Here is an 18,684-nt window from a genome sequence, read left to right as displayed (position 1 = left end):
GACCAACTCATCCATAGTGCGTTGCCCTTGGCTAGTGGATGTGGGTACCTGGAGGTGAAATGTGGGAATTTCGTGTTTTCTCCTGTGGTGAAAAGGTCTGTCTGAGGGAAGCCCCCCACTTTTGGAGGTATGAGTGGAGGACTTTTAAGGGGAGTTCCCATTAGTGGACTTGTTGCTGTATCCTGCTGAGCAGGTCTGCACAGTTGTTGTCTGTTCCCAGAAGGTATTCTGCCACCAGGTCAATGTTGTGAAGAGCCCACTTCCATATGGTCTGAGACAGGTGTGATAGCTGTGAAGACAATGTCCCCACTACTTTGTAGATAATAAATGGCTGTCATATTATCCTTCCAGACTAGGACAACCTTGTGAGACAGGTGAGGAAGGAAAGCTTTCAGTACTTGGTATACCGCCTGAAGCTGCAGGTAGTTGATGTGTAGAGATGGATGTCTGGCATCCCAAAGATCTTCTACTGTCACGTCTTGCAGGTGAGCACCCCAACCAGTCAGTGATGCGTCTGTTGCGAGGATGACGTGAGGAACAGGGTCCTGAAAAGGCTTCCCCTTTAACGGGGTTGTTGGTGTTCCACCATTGCAGAGAACGGTGAGTGTGGCCGCCTAGCAACACTAGATCTTCCAGGTGACCCTGTGACTGAGACAACTGGTGAGATAGACACTGCCGCAGAGGACTCATGTGTAACCTTGCATGGGGAACCATGGCAATGCAAGAAGCTATTATTCCTAGCAGAGGCATGCCCTTCCTTACTGTGAGTGTTTGGTTTACCTGAAACTGGGGCAGAGTTATCTAAAAGTTCTTAACTTGAGCAGGATGGGGGAAGGTTAACCCCAACTGTGTGTTTAAGATTGGTCCCAAGTAAGATTGAACTTGTAGTGGTTGAAGGTGAGACCTGGGGATGTTGGTAGTAAACCTTAGTCTGTTAAGTAGATCCACTGTCATATGAGCGTGCTGTTGACACTTCCGTTGTGTGTTGGCTTTGATGAGGCAATCGTGCTATGACAATCCTTAAGTATTTGCAGAGAGCAAAGTGTATTGGTATGTGGCAACAGGTAACCTTTAGGCCTAGTGTTGCCATAAATTCGTCTTGCCGGAGAAGCTCCATATGCAAATGCACCCTTGCCCCTTCCCTTGTTGCTAGTACCTCTGAAGGAACCTCTATAAAAATGCCTGGGGTTCTTTCTGTTGGGAAGGGGAGGCATATGTGGAGGAGGATTTATATGCCCCTTTATAGCCTGGGTGACAAAAGGAGCTCTTGGGAGTGAAAGTCTGTAACACTCCCATCACTTTAACTATATATCAATCACTGTCCAAAAAAGGTACTCCTCATCAAAAGGCTTATTTAAAACTGCCTGCTGGACCTCTGGTTTGAACCCAGAACATCTTATCCATGCATGCCTTCTAAGAAAGGCGCTGGTATTAATATCCCTGGCTGCTGTAGCTGCTATATCGAAGGTGCAGTGAATGGGGTTGTTGGTAATGGTTTGCTCCTGAGTGACAATTTGATGACCCCTTTTGCGATGTTCTTCTAGGGGGTACAGCAAGAGGTCCCCATCTCGTCCCAATAGGCTCTATCATAGTGGGCCAGAAGGACCTGAGAATTGGTGTTGCGCCCATGGTTTGCAGCCTGTGCTGCAACCCTTTCCCAGCAGCATAAATGTGCTTATTCTCTTTTTCAGGAGGAGGGGTATCATCAGTAGCCTGACTATTTGCCCTTTTACGTGCAGTAGTTGCAACAATGGAGTCAGATGGTACTTGACTTCAGATGTACAAGGGATCGGACGGTGTGCTTTTTATTTTTTGTCCACCTGAGGGGTGATGACCTTGGCACAGACTGGCTCCTTAAAAATGTCCTCGGCAGGTCTCATCATGCCAGGAAGCATGGCTAGAAATTGTGTGTGGGAGAGAAGGTGTAAAACAGGAAGTCCTGTTCTAGGGGTTCTTTGTGAAGCTTCACGCTATGAAAAGCTGCTTCCCGACAGATAACCTGCTGGAAGGAAGTAGCACCCTCAGGAGGGGAGGGACGAGCTGGATATAGTTCTGGACCATTGGGGGTTGTGGGATCAAGTCGTACATGTTCCACAGGTCAAGATCACCTAATGGCCACCGGGCCCCCAGTGTCTGACTGTTGTGACTCCTGAGATGAAGCATCAAGCAGGTCGTGCGCAGGATACAGTGGTGGTGGAATGTGAGGAGGGGAGGAGGCAATGGTGATGGTGGAGTAGGAGGATGATCAGCAGGGCTGGTGGCCTTGTCTTTAGTCTTTTTCCTGGCAGGAAGGGGGGGGGGGGGGGGGGTCCAGATCCTCCTCGAAGGTCAACTTTCCTCTTTGGAGGCTGAGGAGAGGAAGGAGAAGCAATAATACGTCTGGTCCCCACTTGTATTTGAATCTTCCTCTGTATGGCGTAGTCTTTAGAGAATCACCTCTATAATGGGAGTAGGGCTGGAAGACGGTCTAGAGTCTTTCAGCGCTGAGGCTTTTGGTACTGAATCTTTAGCTTGGTTGGGTGAGGCTTCGTCGGCGGAAAGGTCGAAGGAGGCGGCAGCTCGGTCGGTACCGAGGGTTGGGGCCAAAGCATGCTTGTGATCCAATGAGGTGGAAGATGATGCCGAAGGCTTGGCCTTTGTGGCGATCTTCGGCCAGAGCCCGAGGGCGGGGCAACCAAGACCGTCTTTTGGATCCAACCATGGCCAGAAGGCAGTTGTGGTCCAACGACCTCTAATAAAGGAAGTGGGGATTTTTTTTTTTTTTTTTGGAGGACCTGGGTGTTGGAGCAGGGGGTCATGGTACTCTTGCTCTGGGTGGATGGCAAGTGCTGCATTTTGAGACTCCGTTCAATGTCCGAGAGGGAACTGTCTTCGATGGAGAAGGCCTCCTCTTCTTTTGCAGCTGGCTCGTCCTGTGCATGAGCTTCACCGAAGAGATCTGGAGTATCGTAAGAGGCCTTCTGAGACATTTCGAACCATCAAGCCCTTCAGTCCCGAAGGGTCTGTTTAGAACATTACAACTGGCAGGCATCGCAGTTGGCCTCCATATGGTTGGCTGAAAGGCAGGTGCTGCGCATGAGGTGTTGGTCGGTATGTGGGTTATTTTGCGTGGCAACACAAGCAAAATCTGAAGGATGTGCGTTCCATCAGAAACGCCTCTTCGATGGAGACGGAGATACATGGTATGGTAGGCCCGTGACGGACAGCGCCTCGAAGGACGGCCTGTCAAAGAGACGAATTCAAGAGTAGTGCAGACGTTGAAAAGCCCCATCAAAAACAATACAGTTGAGGACAGTAAGGAAACTGAAGTATCGTACTGAAAAGAGTCAAAAACACAGAGCAGAGGTCACACGTCCAACCCCTATGGCAGAGAGAAAACAACCTAACAATGGAGTCGATACCTATGCACAATAACACATTGAGGAGGAGTCACTCGATCTCGTGACTCGAAAGACTTATTCGAAGAAAACAAACAATTTGTCCAACTCCGGACCCAACACTAAATGGCAGGAGTATGTAGAGCATGTGTATCTTCCACCACACATTACATTGAACACTATTTTTTTAAAAGATGCAATAAATCATTGTAAATCGGTTAAGCAGTGCTTAGCCAACTGGCCACTACTGCTACTTGTTTTAACTTGGCCTGGCCTAAATGCTTTGAGAGCCTATCACAGAGCCCACTCAGGTTGCATTGGGCAGGTAGCTTCCAGCAGTCTTAGGGTCCTCAGTGTTTTGTTTTTTTATTTATGCTGGCACCGCTGACCCACTTCAGCTCAGGCAAGGCGGCACAGGTGCAGTGGTGCTTTCTGGTGTCAAGTTTTAGTGGTCCAGAGACCTCTCAGGTCTCTTGGGATGCCTGCAGGACGCAGGGAAGCAGCTCTACTGCTCCACAGGAGTGCCTGGGTCTTTGTTGAAGGCAGGAAGTCTTCCTAGGCTTTTGGAGGCACAACAGCTTACAGGACGAGACAACTTTGGTGAAATTTGGCGGGAACAGCAGACAGGCCAGAAGGGCTGGTGCAAAGTCAGTTGCTTCTTTCTCAGTCTTTCACTTTTGCAGCTCTTGCGTGTCCTTCTTTGTAGATCAGCAGGAATTGGATTTCCTAGTGCCAAGGGCTCCCCTAAATGCTGAATGTTTACTGAAACATTTATGGTAGTGTAGGGTATTGGGATATTTAATCCTGGGGTACTACGCCCCCTATATGACCACTTCCTATCCTGTCCCAGAGTGTCTCATTCTGCAACACCAAGATGGCAGATTTCTAAATGTTGTGTCCACATAAGGCAGCTCACCTTAGGGGTGGGAATGACCTTAGCACTTTTCACACCTCTCTGAATACCAATTATCCCACCTGTCCAGGAGCCAAATGGGCCCTGAAGCGGGGGCTCAGTATCTCCCTTCTGAGAGAAGCAGTCCTTCTGTTGGGGTGACTTGCATATATTGCATGAAGTGCAAAGGGACATGGCACACAGGCAGTGTGCCATGTTGTGTTTTCACTTTTAGCTGCACCAAGACACGCAGCCTGCAGTGGCAGTCTGGTTGTACTAGGTAAGGGGTCCTTGAGGGTGGAACAATACATGCTGCAGCCCTTGGGGACCCTCTTTGGTACCCGTGCACTAGATAACAGGGGTACCATCTACTAGGGACTTACAGGGGTGCAAAAGGTAGGGCCAATTGGGGGACCACCTGCCCAGTTTTATGAAAAAAGATCTGGCTTTGGGGACTTGGGGCCAGATGTACGAAGCGTTTTGCATGGCGCAAACTGCAAAATTTGCAGTTTGCGCCATGCAAAACGCGCATCACGATGCACAATCCCATTTTGCGAGTCGGTTCCAACTTGCAAAATGGGAATGCGACTCGCAAATAGGAAGGGGTGTTCCCTTCCTATTTGCGATTCGCACCGCAATGCAAAATTGCTTTGTGACCACGAACGCGGTCGCAAACTGCAATTCGCAGTTAGCACCCATGTCAAGTGGGTGCTAACTCATTCGCAAAAGGGAAGGGGTCTCCATGGGACCCCTTTCCTTTTGTGAATGTCGCCATAAATGGTTTCATTTTTTCTTTTGTATTGAAACTCGTTTCAGGAAAACGGGCTGCAATACGGAAAAAAAAAACTGCTTTATTAAAAAAAAGCAGTCACAGACATGGAGGTCTGCTGTCTCCAGCAGGCCACCATTCCTGTGAGTGCAGGGAATCGCAAGGGGGTCGCAAATTGCGACCCACCTCATTAATATTAATGAGGTGGGTCTTTGCGACCCTCTTGCGATTCGCAGAAGGTGTCCGAGACACCATTCTGCATATGATTTTGCGAGTCGGAAATTCAGATCTTACTACATCTGGCCCTTGGTTAGCAGGAACCCAGTGCACTTTCAGTCAAAGCTGCAACAAATACAAGTCAGAGAGTGGGGTGACCATGTCAAAAAAGGCACTTTCCTACAGGGGGAAACTGGATGCTCAAGACAGAGAAGAGATACAGTGAGTTTTCCTGGGGCCATACAGACATCCGCAAACTTCAGAGGTTGTCCCAGACTTCAGGACTTGATCTTCCACATAGTTATAGCAGGTGCTCACAGGTAAGCAATTCTTTACTTTCGGAGGATCAGGGTCGACTTTGGCTATGGTACTCACAGGCTTGAGGGCACTCCAGAATGTCAGGACTAGGTCGCTCAGCAGGCACTTCAGTCTCAGGACAAAGAAGTGGGCTCCAAGGGTTATAGGGCTGACCCCCGTCATAGTTACAGGGATACGACAACCTACAAGAGGTTTTTCCTGCAACTGTCTAGTGGCCACTGGACCTGGACTGGATCAGGCCACTAGCCCCTGCTGGCACCAGTTGAGTTTTTAAGAGGTACCTCTGAGGTCCTGGGAGGCTTTAGAAATGTATTTTTGTGGTGGACTGGGACTAAAAGGACCAAATTGGAAGTTAACAGCTTGTGACCGGGACCAACATGGTTGGTGTATCTGACCCACACTCCATCGGCATCAACCTTAAATTGCGTCTAGGTCCCGATCACTGGCACTGGCACTCAGTGCTTCTTGACTTTATTCCCACTTAAAACTTTACAAAGTTGTATCTCCAGTTCTGCTTACTGGATTTTTGTCACTATGTTCATTAAACATAGACCTATTTTTCTAATTTATTGGTTTTCATTTTAACTGTTACTGCTTTGGTTAAGTTCAACCTGTCTGCTTAGTGTCATAGGTACCAGGGGTTGAGCTCAGGTTAATTTAGTGACTTTAAGGGTTCACTCTGACAAGGGTTGTGATTATTCCTTAAGGTGGGGAGTCACACACCACAAACAATCTAGTTGCTTATAAAAGGCATTAGAGAAAGAGGTGGAAATATAAAGGAAACAGCTTAGACAGCTTACAAGCCCATTACACACACAATATTTTTTTGGAGGGTATGCAGACAAAAAAACACTTTTGGCACTAGATATGGAGTAAAAGCACGAGAAAATTTCAATTGCGAAAATAGAAAAAAAGACAACAAGCAGGTTTTAGCCACTGACGTTGGAACTCTGGGAAACTTCAAACAAGGGCTCAGCAATGCTGTCACTGCAGTATATTCCTTGAAAAAAGATCCTGGTATTTTAAGTTAATATTCAGAAACAAAAGACACAGCATTAAAAACAGCGGATGTAAAAAGATTTAGGAGGTCATTACGACCTTGGCGGGCGGCGGTTGCAGCCGCACTCATGCGGCCCCCATTATGACATTCCCGCTGGGCCGGCGGGAATGAGGCCGCAACATAGGAGCCGGCTCCTAATGGAGCCGGCGGTGTTGCGGCCGTGCGACGGGTGCAGTTGCCCCCGTCGCGCTTTTCACTGTCTGCTATGCAGACAGTGAAAAGCTGGCCGGGGCCCTGTTAGGGGGCCCCAGCACTGCCCATGCCAGTGGCATGAGCAGTGCAGGGGCCCCCAGGACACCCCTTACCGCCAGCCTCTTCCTGGCGGTGCAAACCGCCAGAAACAGGCTGGCGGTAGGGGGGTCATAATCCCCAGGGCAGCGCTGCTTGCAGCGCTGCCCTGGCGGATTATCACCGCCGGGGCTAAAACAGCGGGAAACCGCCGGCCCCGGCGGTGCGACCGCGGCTCTACCACCGCGGTCGTAATAAGGGCCTCCGTATCGCCAGCCTGTTGGTGGTACGGACGCCACATTGTTGTAATGACCACCATAGTGAGATGAGAGCAAAGTCACACTTGAACATATTAGATATCTAACGATCCTATCCTTACCTGGAGCTGTGTTAATATTTTGTTTAATGGCAATTGTCCCAGACAGCGTGGAAAGAACAGAAAGAATGCCAAATTTGAGGCTATCATAAGGAGTCAGAAGAGCACACTCACAGAGAGCCTGAAAAAAAAAAATCAGAATAGAAGGTTAGTAAAAGCCCTCCGTGGTAATACACTTTATTTAGCATGATTTAGTGTCTGTAGCAGTTTCTTCATTTGCGCTTCATACATCACAACAATAGTGTTTTGTGAGCTATTTAAACACAACAAAATGATAGGAAAACCAAATTTAAGGAGCTTGACTTATCAAAACCTGTATAAAGGTAGGCAGGCGGTTCAAACAACAGACTACTAGACAGAGTGTGCAGCAGGTCTACACAACCTGTGGCCGGACCTTTGGGTAGACAACTGCCTTTGCACATACAACCAATGCATGATGATCGGTTTAGCCACTTCCACAAGAGACTCCGGAGGACAAACAGATTAGACAGGGAAGGGTTTTTTTTTTTTGGTGTGCAATAGCTTTGTATCTGTACAGTGTTTTCTACAGTGGCAAGCACAGCAGGTGAGGGCGCTCTTGACATGCAACTAGCTGAACATACCTGAATATTCTCTCTGTTCCACATATGTGGTGTTTTACTTGCCAAGAAATTTAAGTCTTGGATAGCAAGCCGTTTCACTGCCTTTCTGGGATCAATCTTCAAGTACTGCAGCAGAAGTTGAATCTAAATCAGAAAGGTAGAATAAATAAATTAAAATTAAAATTGAAAAAAACATAGCACACTGTTACCATTTAATACAATGGTCACGCAGTGCCCTGAATAAGTTTCTACTGTGAAATGAGACCTTGGTAACAAGTGAGATCGTTTGGACTGTGGCTACATTCTCCTAACTTATTTTTAAGAAATCACAGAAACCTCCTGACCACTGTCTTTAATGACCACAGTTCTTTTGAAAGTTCTGTAAACTAGGATCCTTGTAGATAACCTAAAAACATGAGGGGCATTTGGGGCAGCGGTGTATACTTACATTTCCTGGATGGCTTTTATTTCCAACCACTGTTCACAAAAAATGAAAAAGTATGTGTTTGTGTGTACCACCCAGTGGCTTTTCAATAGACAAGGTGTTTTTTTGTTTTGTTAGTAACTGTTGCTTTGCGTCGTTTGACAAATCTTCATAAAATGAAAAAATCACCTCAGCCCATTCCTCAGCAAATTTACCCATACATTTTCCATAGACGTCTTTAAGCAGGGCACGTAATTACACCAAATTTGGCAGGAAGCTAGACCTTGGGTCGAAGATTGTGCTTTTATGATTTGGTGAAAATCTGTAAAGTAGTAGAATTTAAGGCTTAAGAATATTTGTAAATTTGGACAGTTGGGTTCAAGGGACTCTCACAAGAGTCCCTTCAACACAATTAATAAAAAAAAAGGGGGTGAGGGTGGGGGAGTGTTCTGATTGGCCCAAGGAGCTTTTTATCCCATCCCAGCCATTAAAGAACCGTGGGATTCAGTCCACTGCCCTTAAGTTAAAAAAAAAAAAAAGAATATAAGCATATAGGGTAGGGATCCCCTGCCCCCCCCTCAGCCCTGTGTTGGGGACTCAGTGGGACTCTCCCCGAGCCAAAATAAAAATCGCCAATTTTTGCTGCGATACATTGCGTAAACACTGTTTACAGCACCCATTTTTCTACAGATTTCCACTTCATTTTTCACTGCAGGTTTGGTGACTGTGAGGGATGTGATACAGGTAAAGACTGTTTTTTGGGCATTAGTTATGCAACAGGGCTTGAGTATCTTGAGGAACTTTGTTTTCTCTGAACAGTTGTATACAGACTATGACTCGCGCCCCCGCCATGCAGTTTTCGCATCAATAATTTATTACAAATGTTGGAGTTATATTCTAAATGATGTCATAGAATATGTCATTACTGGTGTAATATGGGGGTAAGTAACAGTGCATGGCGAGGACACAAGTTATAGTTACCTTAGAGCATGAGTTATAGTGTGTTGAGATAAATATAGCTATAACTGTTGAATTTCTATGGTATTGTGCGTGTACAGTCTGAACCTAATTATAATGTCCCTCAAACCTTTGTATGCATTTGACTATCCATCTGCTTATACCCTTTTTGGAAAGCCACAAACAATTACTTAGTTTTATGAAATGGTTTTGTTCTGTCTATAGAATACATTAGTGCTCTCTTTATGTCTAATGTATACAGTGCTCTTTCTGCTACTAAGTCTGGCTGTGGGAAGAAGACTGGGAGCTCCACAGTTTGGTTTAAATGAAACGGTGAAATGACTTTTGGAAGAAATTTTGGATTTGTGCGGAGAACCACTTTATGTTTGTGTACTTGTATAAAGGGTTCTTCGATAGTGAACGCTTGTATTTCGCTAACTGTTCGTACAGAAGTGATGGCTATTAGAAATGCTACCTTCCAAGTTAAGAATTGGATTTGGCAGGAATGCATGGGTTCAAAAGGTGGCCCCATGAGTCATGTAAGTACATTATTAAGATTCCACAAGGTCACCGGTGGGGTTCTTGGAGGTATGATCCTTTTTTAGTCCTTCCATAAAGGCTTTAATAACTGGTATTCTAAGAAGTGACTTTGTATGTTTACTCTGCAGGTAAGCAGAGATTGCTGTGAGATGAATTTTGATGGAAGAAAATGCGAGATTTGCTTTTTGTAGGTGTAGTAAATAACTCACAATGTTTTGTATGGAGGCATCTAACGGAGTGATTTGGTTTGCTTGGCAGTAGAAAACAAACCTTTTCCATTTATTAGCATAACAATGCCTTGTTGTTGGTTTTCTTGCCTGTTTAATGACTTCCATACACTCATTTGAAAGGTGTAGATAGCCAAATTCTAAGACTTCAGGAGCCAGATTGCTAGGTTGAGTGATGCTGGATTGGGGTGTCTGATCTGTTTGTGTTGTGTTAACAGATCTGGTCTGTTTGGGAGTTTGATGTGAGATACTACTGAGAGGTCCAACAGTGTGGTGTACCACAGTTGGCGAGCCCACGTTGGTGCTATGAGTATTAGTTTGAGTTTGTTTTGACTCAGTTTGTTTACTAGGAAAGGAATGAGTGGGAGAGGGGGAAAAGTGTAAGCAAATATCCCTGACCAATTTATCCAAAGAGCATTGCCCTTGGACTGAGGGTGTGGGCCTGGATGCGAAGTTTTGGCATTTTGCGTTTTGTTTTGTTGCAAACAGATCTATGTCTGGTGTTCCCCAGTGTTGCAGAATCTAGTGATGTATTTCCCACTCATGAGTTTGCTGGTGATCTCGACTGAGATTGTCGGCTAACTGATTGTGAATACCTGGTATCAGGCGAATGTTGTTGTGGATTGCCCAATGCCAATTTTTTTGTGCTAGGAGGCATAGTTGTGACGAGTGTGCCCCCCCCCGTTTGCTTAGGTAGTACATTGTTGTCATATTGTCTGTTTTGACAAGAATGTGTTTGTGAACTAGAAGAGGTTGAAAAGCTTTTAGTGCTAGGGAGACCGCTAGCAGTTCTAAGTGATTTATGTGTAGTTGTCTTTGTTGATTGTCCCATTGTCCTTGTATATTGTTATTGTTGAGGTGTGCTCCCCACCCAATCATCAAAGCATCTGTTGTGAGAATGGCGTGAGGCACAGGGTCTTGAAATGGCCGCCCTTTGTTTAAATTTACAGGGTTCCACCATTGAAGCGAATAGTGTGTTTGGCGGTCTATTAACACGAGATCCTGAAGTTGACCCTGTGCCTGCGTCCATTGTTTTGCTAGGCACTGGTGTAAGGGCCGCATGTGTAGCCGCGAGTTTGGGACAATAGCGATGCATGATGCCATTATGCCTAGGAGTTTCATGACAAATCCGACTGTGTAATGGTGATTTGGTTGTATGTTGGACAACATATTTTGAAATGATTGAACTCTCTGCGGGCTTGGAGTGGCAATTGCTCTTTGTGTGTGGAGTGTTGCTCCCAAGTATTGTTGTAGTTGGGATGGTTGTAAGTGAGATTTTTGGTAATTTATAGAGAAGCCTAGTCTGTGTAGGATATCTATTTCATACGGATTGTGATTTTGACACCGGTGTTGAGTGTTGGCTTTTATTAACCAATCGTCGAGATATGGGAATACGTGCATATCATGTCTCCTTATATGAGCTGCTACTACAGCGAGGCATTTTGTAAATACACTGGGTGCTGTTGTTATCCCGAAGGGCAGTACCTTGAATTGGTAATGTTTGCCCTGTATGACAAATCTGAGGTATTTTCTGTGAGATGGATGGATGGGTATATGGAAATACGCATCTTTTAGATCCAGTGTTGCCATGTATTCTCCGTGTTTTAGTAAGGGGACTACATCTTGTAGTGTGACCATGTGGAAGTGTTCTGATTTGATGAAAAGGTTTAATGTCCTGAGATCTAAAATTGGTCTTAGTGTTTTGGCTTTCTTGGGAATAATGAAATATAGGGAGTAAACCCCTGTTCCTTTTTGCTGGTGAGGTACTAGTTCTACGGCTTGTTTCGTTACTAGTGCTTGTACCTCTATTTGTAACATGTCTAGATGTTGTGCCAACAGTTTGTGCACTCTTGGGGGAATATCTGGAGGTAAATGTGTGAATTCTATGCAGTAACCATGTTGGATAATTGATAGGACCCATGTGTCCGTGGTTATATCTGACCAATGTTTGTGGTAAAGTGTTAGTCTTCCCCCTACTGGTGATGTGTGTTGGGGAAGGGTGACAGTCAAGACACTGTTTGTTGTTAGGGGCCTGCTTGGTGGGCTGAAACTTTCCCCTTGATCTTGGGAATTGTCCCCTGAAGGATCCGCGAAACCCCCTCTCTGATATTGGGATTGGGAGGTGGGTTTTGCTTGAGAGGTGGATGCCTCTGAAGGTTGCTGTCTGAAACCTCCCCTAAATTGCGGTTTCCTAAATGTCCCTCTATACTGGGACAAGCAGAGCGCGCCCATGGCTTTGGCCGTGTCAGTGTCTTTCTTCATCTTTTCAATGGCTGTGTCCACTTGTGGCCCAAACAGTTGTTGCTGGTTAAATGGCATGTTCAATACTGCCTGCTGTATCTCAGGTTTGAATCCTGAGGATCTTAACCAAGCATGTCTCCTAATTGTGACTGCCGTGTTCACAGTTCTTGCGGCAGTGTCAGCGGAATCCAATGCCAAACGAATTTGATTGTTCGAAATTGCTTGCCCTTCCTCTACCACTTGTTGAGTCCGTTTTTGATACTCTAGGTAGATGCTGGATGATGTCACTCATTTCATCCCAGTGAGCTCGGTCGTAACAGGCGAGGAGGGCTTGTGAATTTGCGATACACCATTGGTTGGCAGCCTGCGACGCCACTCTCTATCCGGCTGCATCAAATATGCGACTCTCTTTATCCGGAGGTGGTGCATCTCCCGATGATTGTGAGTTTGCTCGTTTCCTTGTGGCACCAACCACTACGGAGTCCGGTTGGGAGCTGTTGCGTAATGAACACTGGGTCCGATGGGGGTGGTTTGTACTTTTTTTCCACCCGCGGTGTGATGGCTCTTCCCTTTACCGGCTCTTGAAACACTTGCTGTGCATGCTTAAGCTTGCCTGGTAGCATAGGCAGGCTCTGGTATGAGGCATGCGTGGAGGCCAGGGCATTGAAGAGGAAGTCATCCTCCAATGGCTCAGAATGCATATTAACATTATGGAATGCAGCAGCCCAGGCCAAGACCTGGGTGTACGAGGTGCTATCCTTTGGTGGAGATGGTTTTGAGTGGTAGCACTCAGGGCTATTGTTCCAGACAGGGGGATCGTAGAGGTTCCAGGGGTCTACATCATCTTGCGTTTGCACAGTATGTGTGGTTGACTGTGCAGTGGGCGTGCCAATTGGTGACCCTGTCCTTTGCGGCGAATGCGGGGGAGAAAGTTCTGGCGAAAAATGGCGAGTTGGTGATTTCTCCCTAGCCACTTTAGCTCTTGGCTGATCAGTCTCAGTCTCTGTTTGTGGTTAAAAAGCCAGCTCTCTCTTGAATTTGCGAGGAGGGGCAGTTTGGATCTTTCCATTATCCTTATGGATCTGTATCCATGCCTGCGTTTGGTCAAACACTTCAACGTGAAGCTCCTCTTCAAATCTGTGCCTCTCCTTTAGTTGTTTGGAGAGCCCATGTTCCTCTGTGGAAGAGGTCTTTTTCGGCTCCAAAGCCGGTTTCCTCGGCACCAAAATGCCCCTGGTGCTGGATGGCCTCGTCTCCGAAAGGCTCTTTCGAGGCTTAGTGGATTCGACAAGGCGATGTCGAGATTTTTCAACGCTGGTTTCTCGGCTCGAGTCGGAACTCTTCGGCACGATTTTGGCCTTTTTCGGTGCCGAAGGTGTTGCTTGGTCACTGCTTTGTTTTTTGTGGGTCGAGCCATGGCCTTCAGGCAGTGGCGTCCCCGAGGCCTTATGTTTTTTCGGTTGACTGTGGGGTTGGCCTGCTGTAGGTGGTCGGTCTCTGTCGGAGTCGTCTGAGTCCGATTCCTGGATGGAGATAGCCATCTCCTCCTCTTCGACATCGAGGTGTTCTGAAGATTTCAACACCATCTGCATTCTCCCCCTCCGGTCCATCAAAGTCTTTTTTGACAGAAAGGACTTGCAGGCCTCACAAGTATCTTCTCTGTGCTCCAGTGACAAGCACAGATTACAGACCCGATGCTGGTCTGTATATGGATACTTCGTGTGGCACTTCGGACAGAAACGGAAGGGGGTCTGGTCCATGAGGCTTCGACAACATCTGTGATCGGGCCGACCAGGCCACGGCTGGGCACGGAAACCCCAAAGAGCCACCAAAACGGTTGTCTCATCGGTGTCGATGTGTTGTTCCCGATCGCAAACAATACCGCCGTTTTTTTCGAGGATTTTGATACTTTCCCGATTCGAATCACGGAGCGAAGAGAAACACGTCTGAACCCAATGGCAGAAAGAAAACAATCTAAGATGGAGTCGATGCCCATGCGCAACGGAGCCGAAAGCAAGGAGTCACTCGGTCCGGTGACTCGAAAAGACTTCTTCGAAGAAAAACAACTTGTAACACTCCGAGCCCAACACTAGATGGCAGGAACAGTGCACAGCATGTGTATCTGCAGCTACACATGCCATCGAATATATATATATATATATATATATATATATATATATTAAGCCTAGACAGAGTCTCTACCAGATAAGGCATTACCGAAGGTAAGCGGCTTGTTCATCTCAGAGACCTCTAGCTGCAAATTGCTTACCTTAGAATAGATACCCAAGCAATACCTCCGCGGAGGTGGGTCTGCAAAACAATTTCACACCAAAATATCCTGCAAGACCGAATGGGTAGAGTGCCAATACCGATGGAAGTGAATGTGTGCAGAGAGCCCCATGTTGCTGCCTGGCAGATGTCCAGGACGAGGACTACGCGTGCTAATGCAGTGGTCACAGCCTTTGCTCTGTTGGAATGAGCAAGCAAATCACCTGGGGGTTGCTTGTTGGTCAATGAGTAGATTTTATTTCAGAGCACGATCCATCTGGAGTTTGTCCATTTCTGCATGGAACTGTTTTGTGCGGTCAAGGTAGATTGCAAAGTACTTTTTGGGTCCAGTCAGTGGAGTCTCTCCTATTAAAGGGGTTTGGAGGAGCGCAAAAGTTAGGCAAGGTGATTGATAAGCCTACATGGAATGGGGTGCCTACCTTCAGCAAGAAGGATGTTTGAATCCGAAGGATCAGTTGGTCTGAGAAAAATTAGATGTAGGGAGATCGGAAGGGACAGAGTATGTAGCTCACTGACTCTCCAGGCAGATGTAATAGCCACCAGGATGGTTATCTTGATGGTGCAGAGCCTAAGAGGGTAACAATGAAGTGGCACAAAGTGGGTACACATTAGAAAGTAAGAACCAAGTTTAGGTCCACTGAGGCATAACAAAGGAACTGGAGGAAATTTTGCCGCAGACCTTTAAGGAACCTATTTACAAAAGGCGACTTGAAAAGAGACGGTTGATCTGACAGCCACAACAAAGCAGAGATAGCAGACAAATAAACCTTTTAAGATGCCCAAAGCAGAGCCCTACTGGGCCAAGTGAAGGATAAACAAAAGAAACTTGGAAAGGGGAACAGATAAGGGGTGGCAGTGGGCAATTTCCCTGTTCACAGGATCCCCTGTGCAGAGCTTGGACCAAGGACGATCGTGAGAGCATCATTAAATGGGAGAAGCAGTTCTGAAGGAGTGAATACAGCTGAAGCACCTCTGTCAAGACGTTATTCTTGACAGCTACAGAGTGTAGCATAAGGTCCAGGACCTTGGCCGCCTTCCTCGCCATCATAGTAAAAGGGCCACCCTCCTCCGAAGCCACGATAGGAAGAAAGACCAAACTAGTAGCTGGGGAGGTGTCCAGTCATTAGCATCTACCAGTTCCTCACACCAGTCCATATCAGGGTCTAAGCGATGGAATTCTTCAGGCCCCACCCAATCTTCCCAAAGTCCTAGCCATTTAGAATAGGGCTCAGTCTTTGGATTGGAGGATCGGCTCAAGTCAGCACCAGATTCTGTGTCAGATGACGTGCATCCCGCTCCGTGTCCGAGATGGGGATAAGAATGAGGGCCGCTCTGCCGGAGGGTACCAGTGGCATCAAGAGCGCGGACAGTGGGACCAGCACCAGGGAAGGTCTAGGTGGTATGGCAGCGCTGGTCCAGATACAGCTGTGATTCCCAAGGGCCCGACTGGTGCAGAGAGTGGACCTACTGACAGGGAACCAGTCAAGGCCCCTTCCGAACCCGCAAGGTCCAAAGGCTCTCAAGAGGGTGCGGGCTGTCCAAAAATAAGTTGCGTGGTCTCACAGATTCTCTTGGTTGGGCGGGGGTTACTCCAGCTCCGGGAAACTCAGCACAGAGATGGCTCAGGCATAGGCTCAACAATGCGCTAGGCCTCAAGTGAGAATACTCCCTTGTCTCATTGGAAGACATCGACGGAAGATCGAAGGCTCCGCGACATATGCCAGGATCTTCATTTCGACCGGGATAGAGATTGATGTGGCATTGCATGTTGCACAGCATGGAGCTACAGGTATCGCTCCCTCAAGACCTTGGGGTGCATGGCACGACAATCAATGCAGTTCTTGGTGGCAAGGCCGCGCTCAATGCACCAGAGACAGACGAGGTGCAGGTCTATCACTGACATTTGCCTGTGACAGATGCAGCAAGGAATAAATTCAGCCTTTCTCATGGACATCCCTGTCACATCAGGAGAAAAATCTGGAGAAAAAAAAAACGTTGACCTTTTTTGACTTTTTGTCTGTCAAAAAAATAACTGGGAGTAGCTCTCTCCAGATCTGCGCTGACTAGCCCGAAAAGAAAAAAGAATAGAACCAATGTCAGCCCCCCGCATTGCACCTATAAAGGCGCTGCACACATCACGCCTGGTGCCGTTAACCCCACATAGAGCCTAGCAACACTACCTACTAACCTGACGTCTGGGGATAATTCTATGGTAAGATTCTTGTGTTTAGGATCCATAATACAAAGGCATCCATTTAACAGACTACACTCCCTACGTTTCACCATTCAGAAAAATAGTGCTTTTGGGATGCCACATAATAATCTCCTATATAAGGGACTCAAACCACCCTTTTCAAAGGGTAATTTCAGGGTTCTATAGATCAGTGGAGGGTGTGCTCGCACAGATTAAGGACTGACAACAGAATAACTCTCAAAATAACTTTCCTGGCAACAAAAAAGAATGCTGTCTGAAACACAGGGCAACATTACCATCCTAAAGCCACTCTACCAATCATGAAAAGAGGTAACATGGGCCAAAATGCTACTGAGCCCAATATTATACAGCTGCCATTTAACTTCATGTAGGTTTCATTATAATTTGCAAATGGTATACCAAGTTATCTTCAAGTTCTCTGTCTGCCAAGGGAGCCCTACATTTTTTACGGAATTAGCAATTGTACATTCTACATTTCCTAAAGACAATAAGTGAGAAATGGACCAATTAGTAAAAGTGATCAGAAAGTGCACAATATTCGTCCAGGAATTCAAGTTTAACAGTATTGGATCTCTTAAACATATAAAATTTTGCATGTATAATGAAACAAAAAAGAAACTCAAACAGTATGTGTATACTTCGGACCACGACTAAATCAAACCTCTGGCTAAAGAATCTTTCACAGAACTGTATACTTGAGCAATATGAATCTCCCTTCCCGCAGAATTACAGAGAAACTCTATCTCTGCCTTTACCTTTGAGGTATAACTTACATTAACAGGTAACTCTTGGTCCATGTGACCAGAATATCCTATACAGGAGAGAGGTATTCAGTGAGCTGTTCACTGTCGGCACACATGCTACAGTTATTACAGAAAATACTTTATGACAATCTTTTCAGGGTTAATAACTTGTGAATGCTGCACTTTCCCCATTATGCTACGTCACATCTCTAGCTCACCCACAAAGCGGTGCGATAATACTGGCCCTCCCCCAAGCACTTCTTGTGTACTCTTATTAAGAAAGACTCAAATCTTTGAGCCTTTGCAAGGAACAATGTATGCACCTTTATTTTGTTTCAGATACATAACATTTGTTTTGGGCATGGGAAGATGAACAACCACCAATCTTTTCTATGTCGCTACTCGCCGCAATGTCATTACTTTGCACCACTATATTTGTGTATGAGCGAGATATCAATCTGTAGTCACAACCTGCAAAATTGTATTTCATTGTCTCTTAAACATGTGTAAATAAAAATAAGACAACTAATTACCTGCTTGGGGATATCAACCAAAGATGAAGCAGCAAGCAGGGTAAAGGTGTGCAGAGTCACAATAACCATCTTGGTGGAGGGATACGAGGTTACCAGCTGCTGTAGAAGCTGCCTGGTGTTAGATGCTAGACTGGCATCATGGTGCATGTGCTGCAGAATAGGGATCAACTTCAGCTTCAAATCTACAGGGGTGGCCAAGCCTAGGAAAAGACAGGCAGCATTACCTCTTTACTGGATGAAAATACTTCGTAAAAATAATTTTTACAAAACACAGCTCCAATCCTGTTAAAACCTGTGGGGTGGGGTGGGGGAGGGGGGGGGCACAAAAAAGTACCTGCATCTTATGGACTAATCTATTATTGAACGTGCTCTTTTTTTCCTATATATTCCGTTTTTGGACGCTTCAGCATTACACTACATGTGCTGTTCATCGATATGTGTTTGACATTGGTATATTACTGAGCAATGCAAAAGGCATTTGCAATAGTATTTCTCACAATACATATTTCCGTTATCAACCAATTTACAAGACAAAGAAGATCAGAAGATCAGTCTGTAGGTTTTTGCATAGAATAGGAAGAGTCTTATGTATGTGGTATTTGTGTGGTGCCAAAAGGCAGCGGGGTTCTGTATAGGGTCAAAGGCAAAGATACACTTAATGAGTGATACTGGGGTGCGGGGCATAGTTCTACGAGTAG

At 46.1% G+C, this 18,684-nt stretch overlaps 1 protein-coding gene across 1 annotated transcript in view; it reads right to left on the bottom strand.

The window, feature by feature from the left end:
* Positions 1-18,684, bottom strand: part of INTS7 (integrator complex subunit 7) — a 182,659-nt gene that overhangs the window by 128,074 nt on the left and 35,901 nt on the right. Inside the window, exons 6-8 of the mRNA XM_069233929.1 lie at positions 17,987-18,186; positions 7,839-7,961; positions 7,240-7,357 (exon numbers count right to left, since the gene is read on the bottom strand). Coding sequence (XP_069090030.1) covers positions 7,240-7,357; positions 7,839-7,961; positions 17,987-18,186 — 441 coding nt within the window. The remainder of the gene's footprint in view (positions 1-7,239; positions 7,358-7,838; positions 7,962-17,986; positions 18,187-18,684) is intronic.

This window comes from Pleurodeles waltl, chromosome 5, assembly GCF_031143425.1.
Source record: "Pleurodeles waltl isolate 20211129_DDA chromosome 5, aPleWal1.hap1.20221129, whole genome shotgun sequence".
Lineage (NCBI taxonomy): Eukaryota > Metazoa > Chordata > Amphibia > Caudata > Salamandridae > Pleurodeles > Pleurodeles waltl.
The sequence above is the reverse complement of the archived record's forward strand: the minus strand, read 5'-3'. Positions and strand labels throughout refer to the sequence as shown.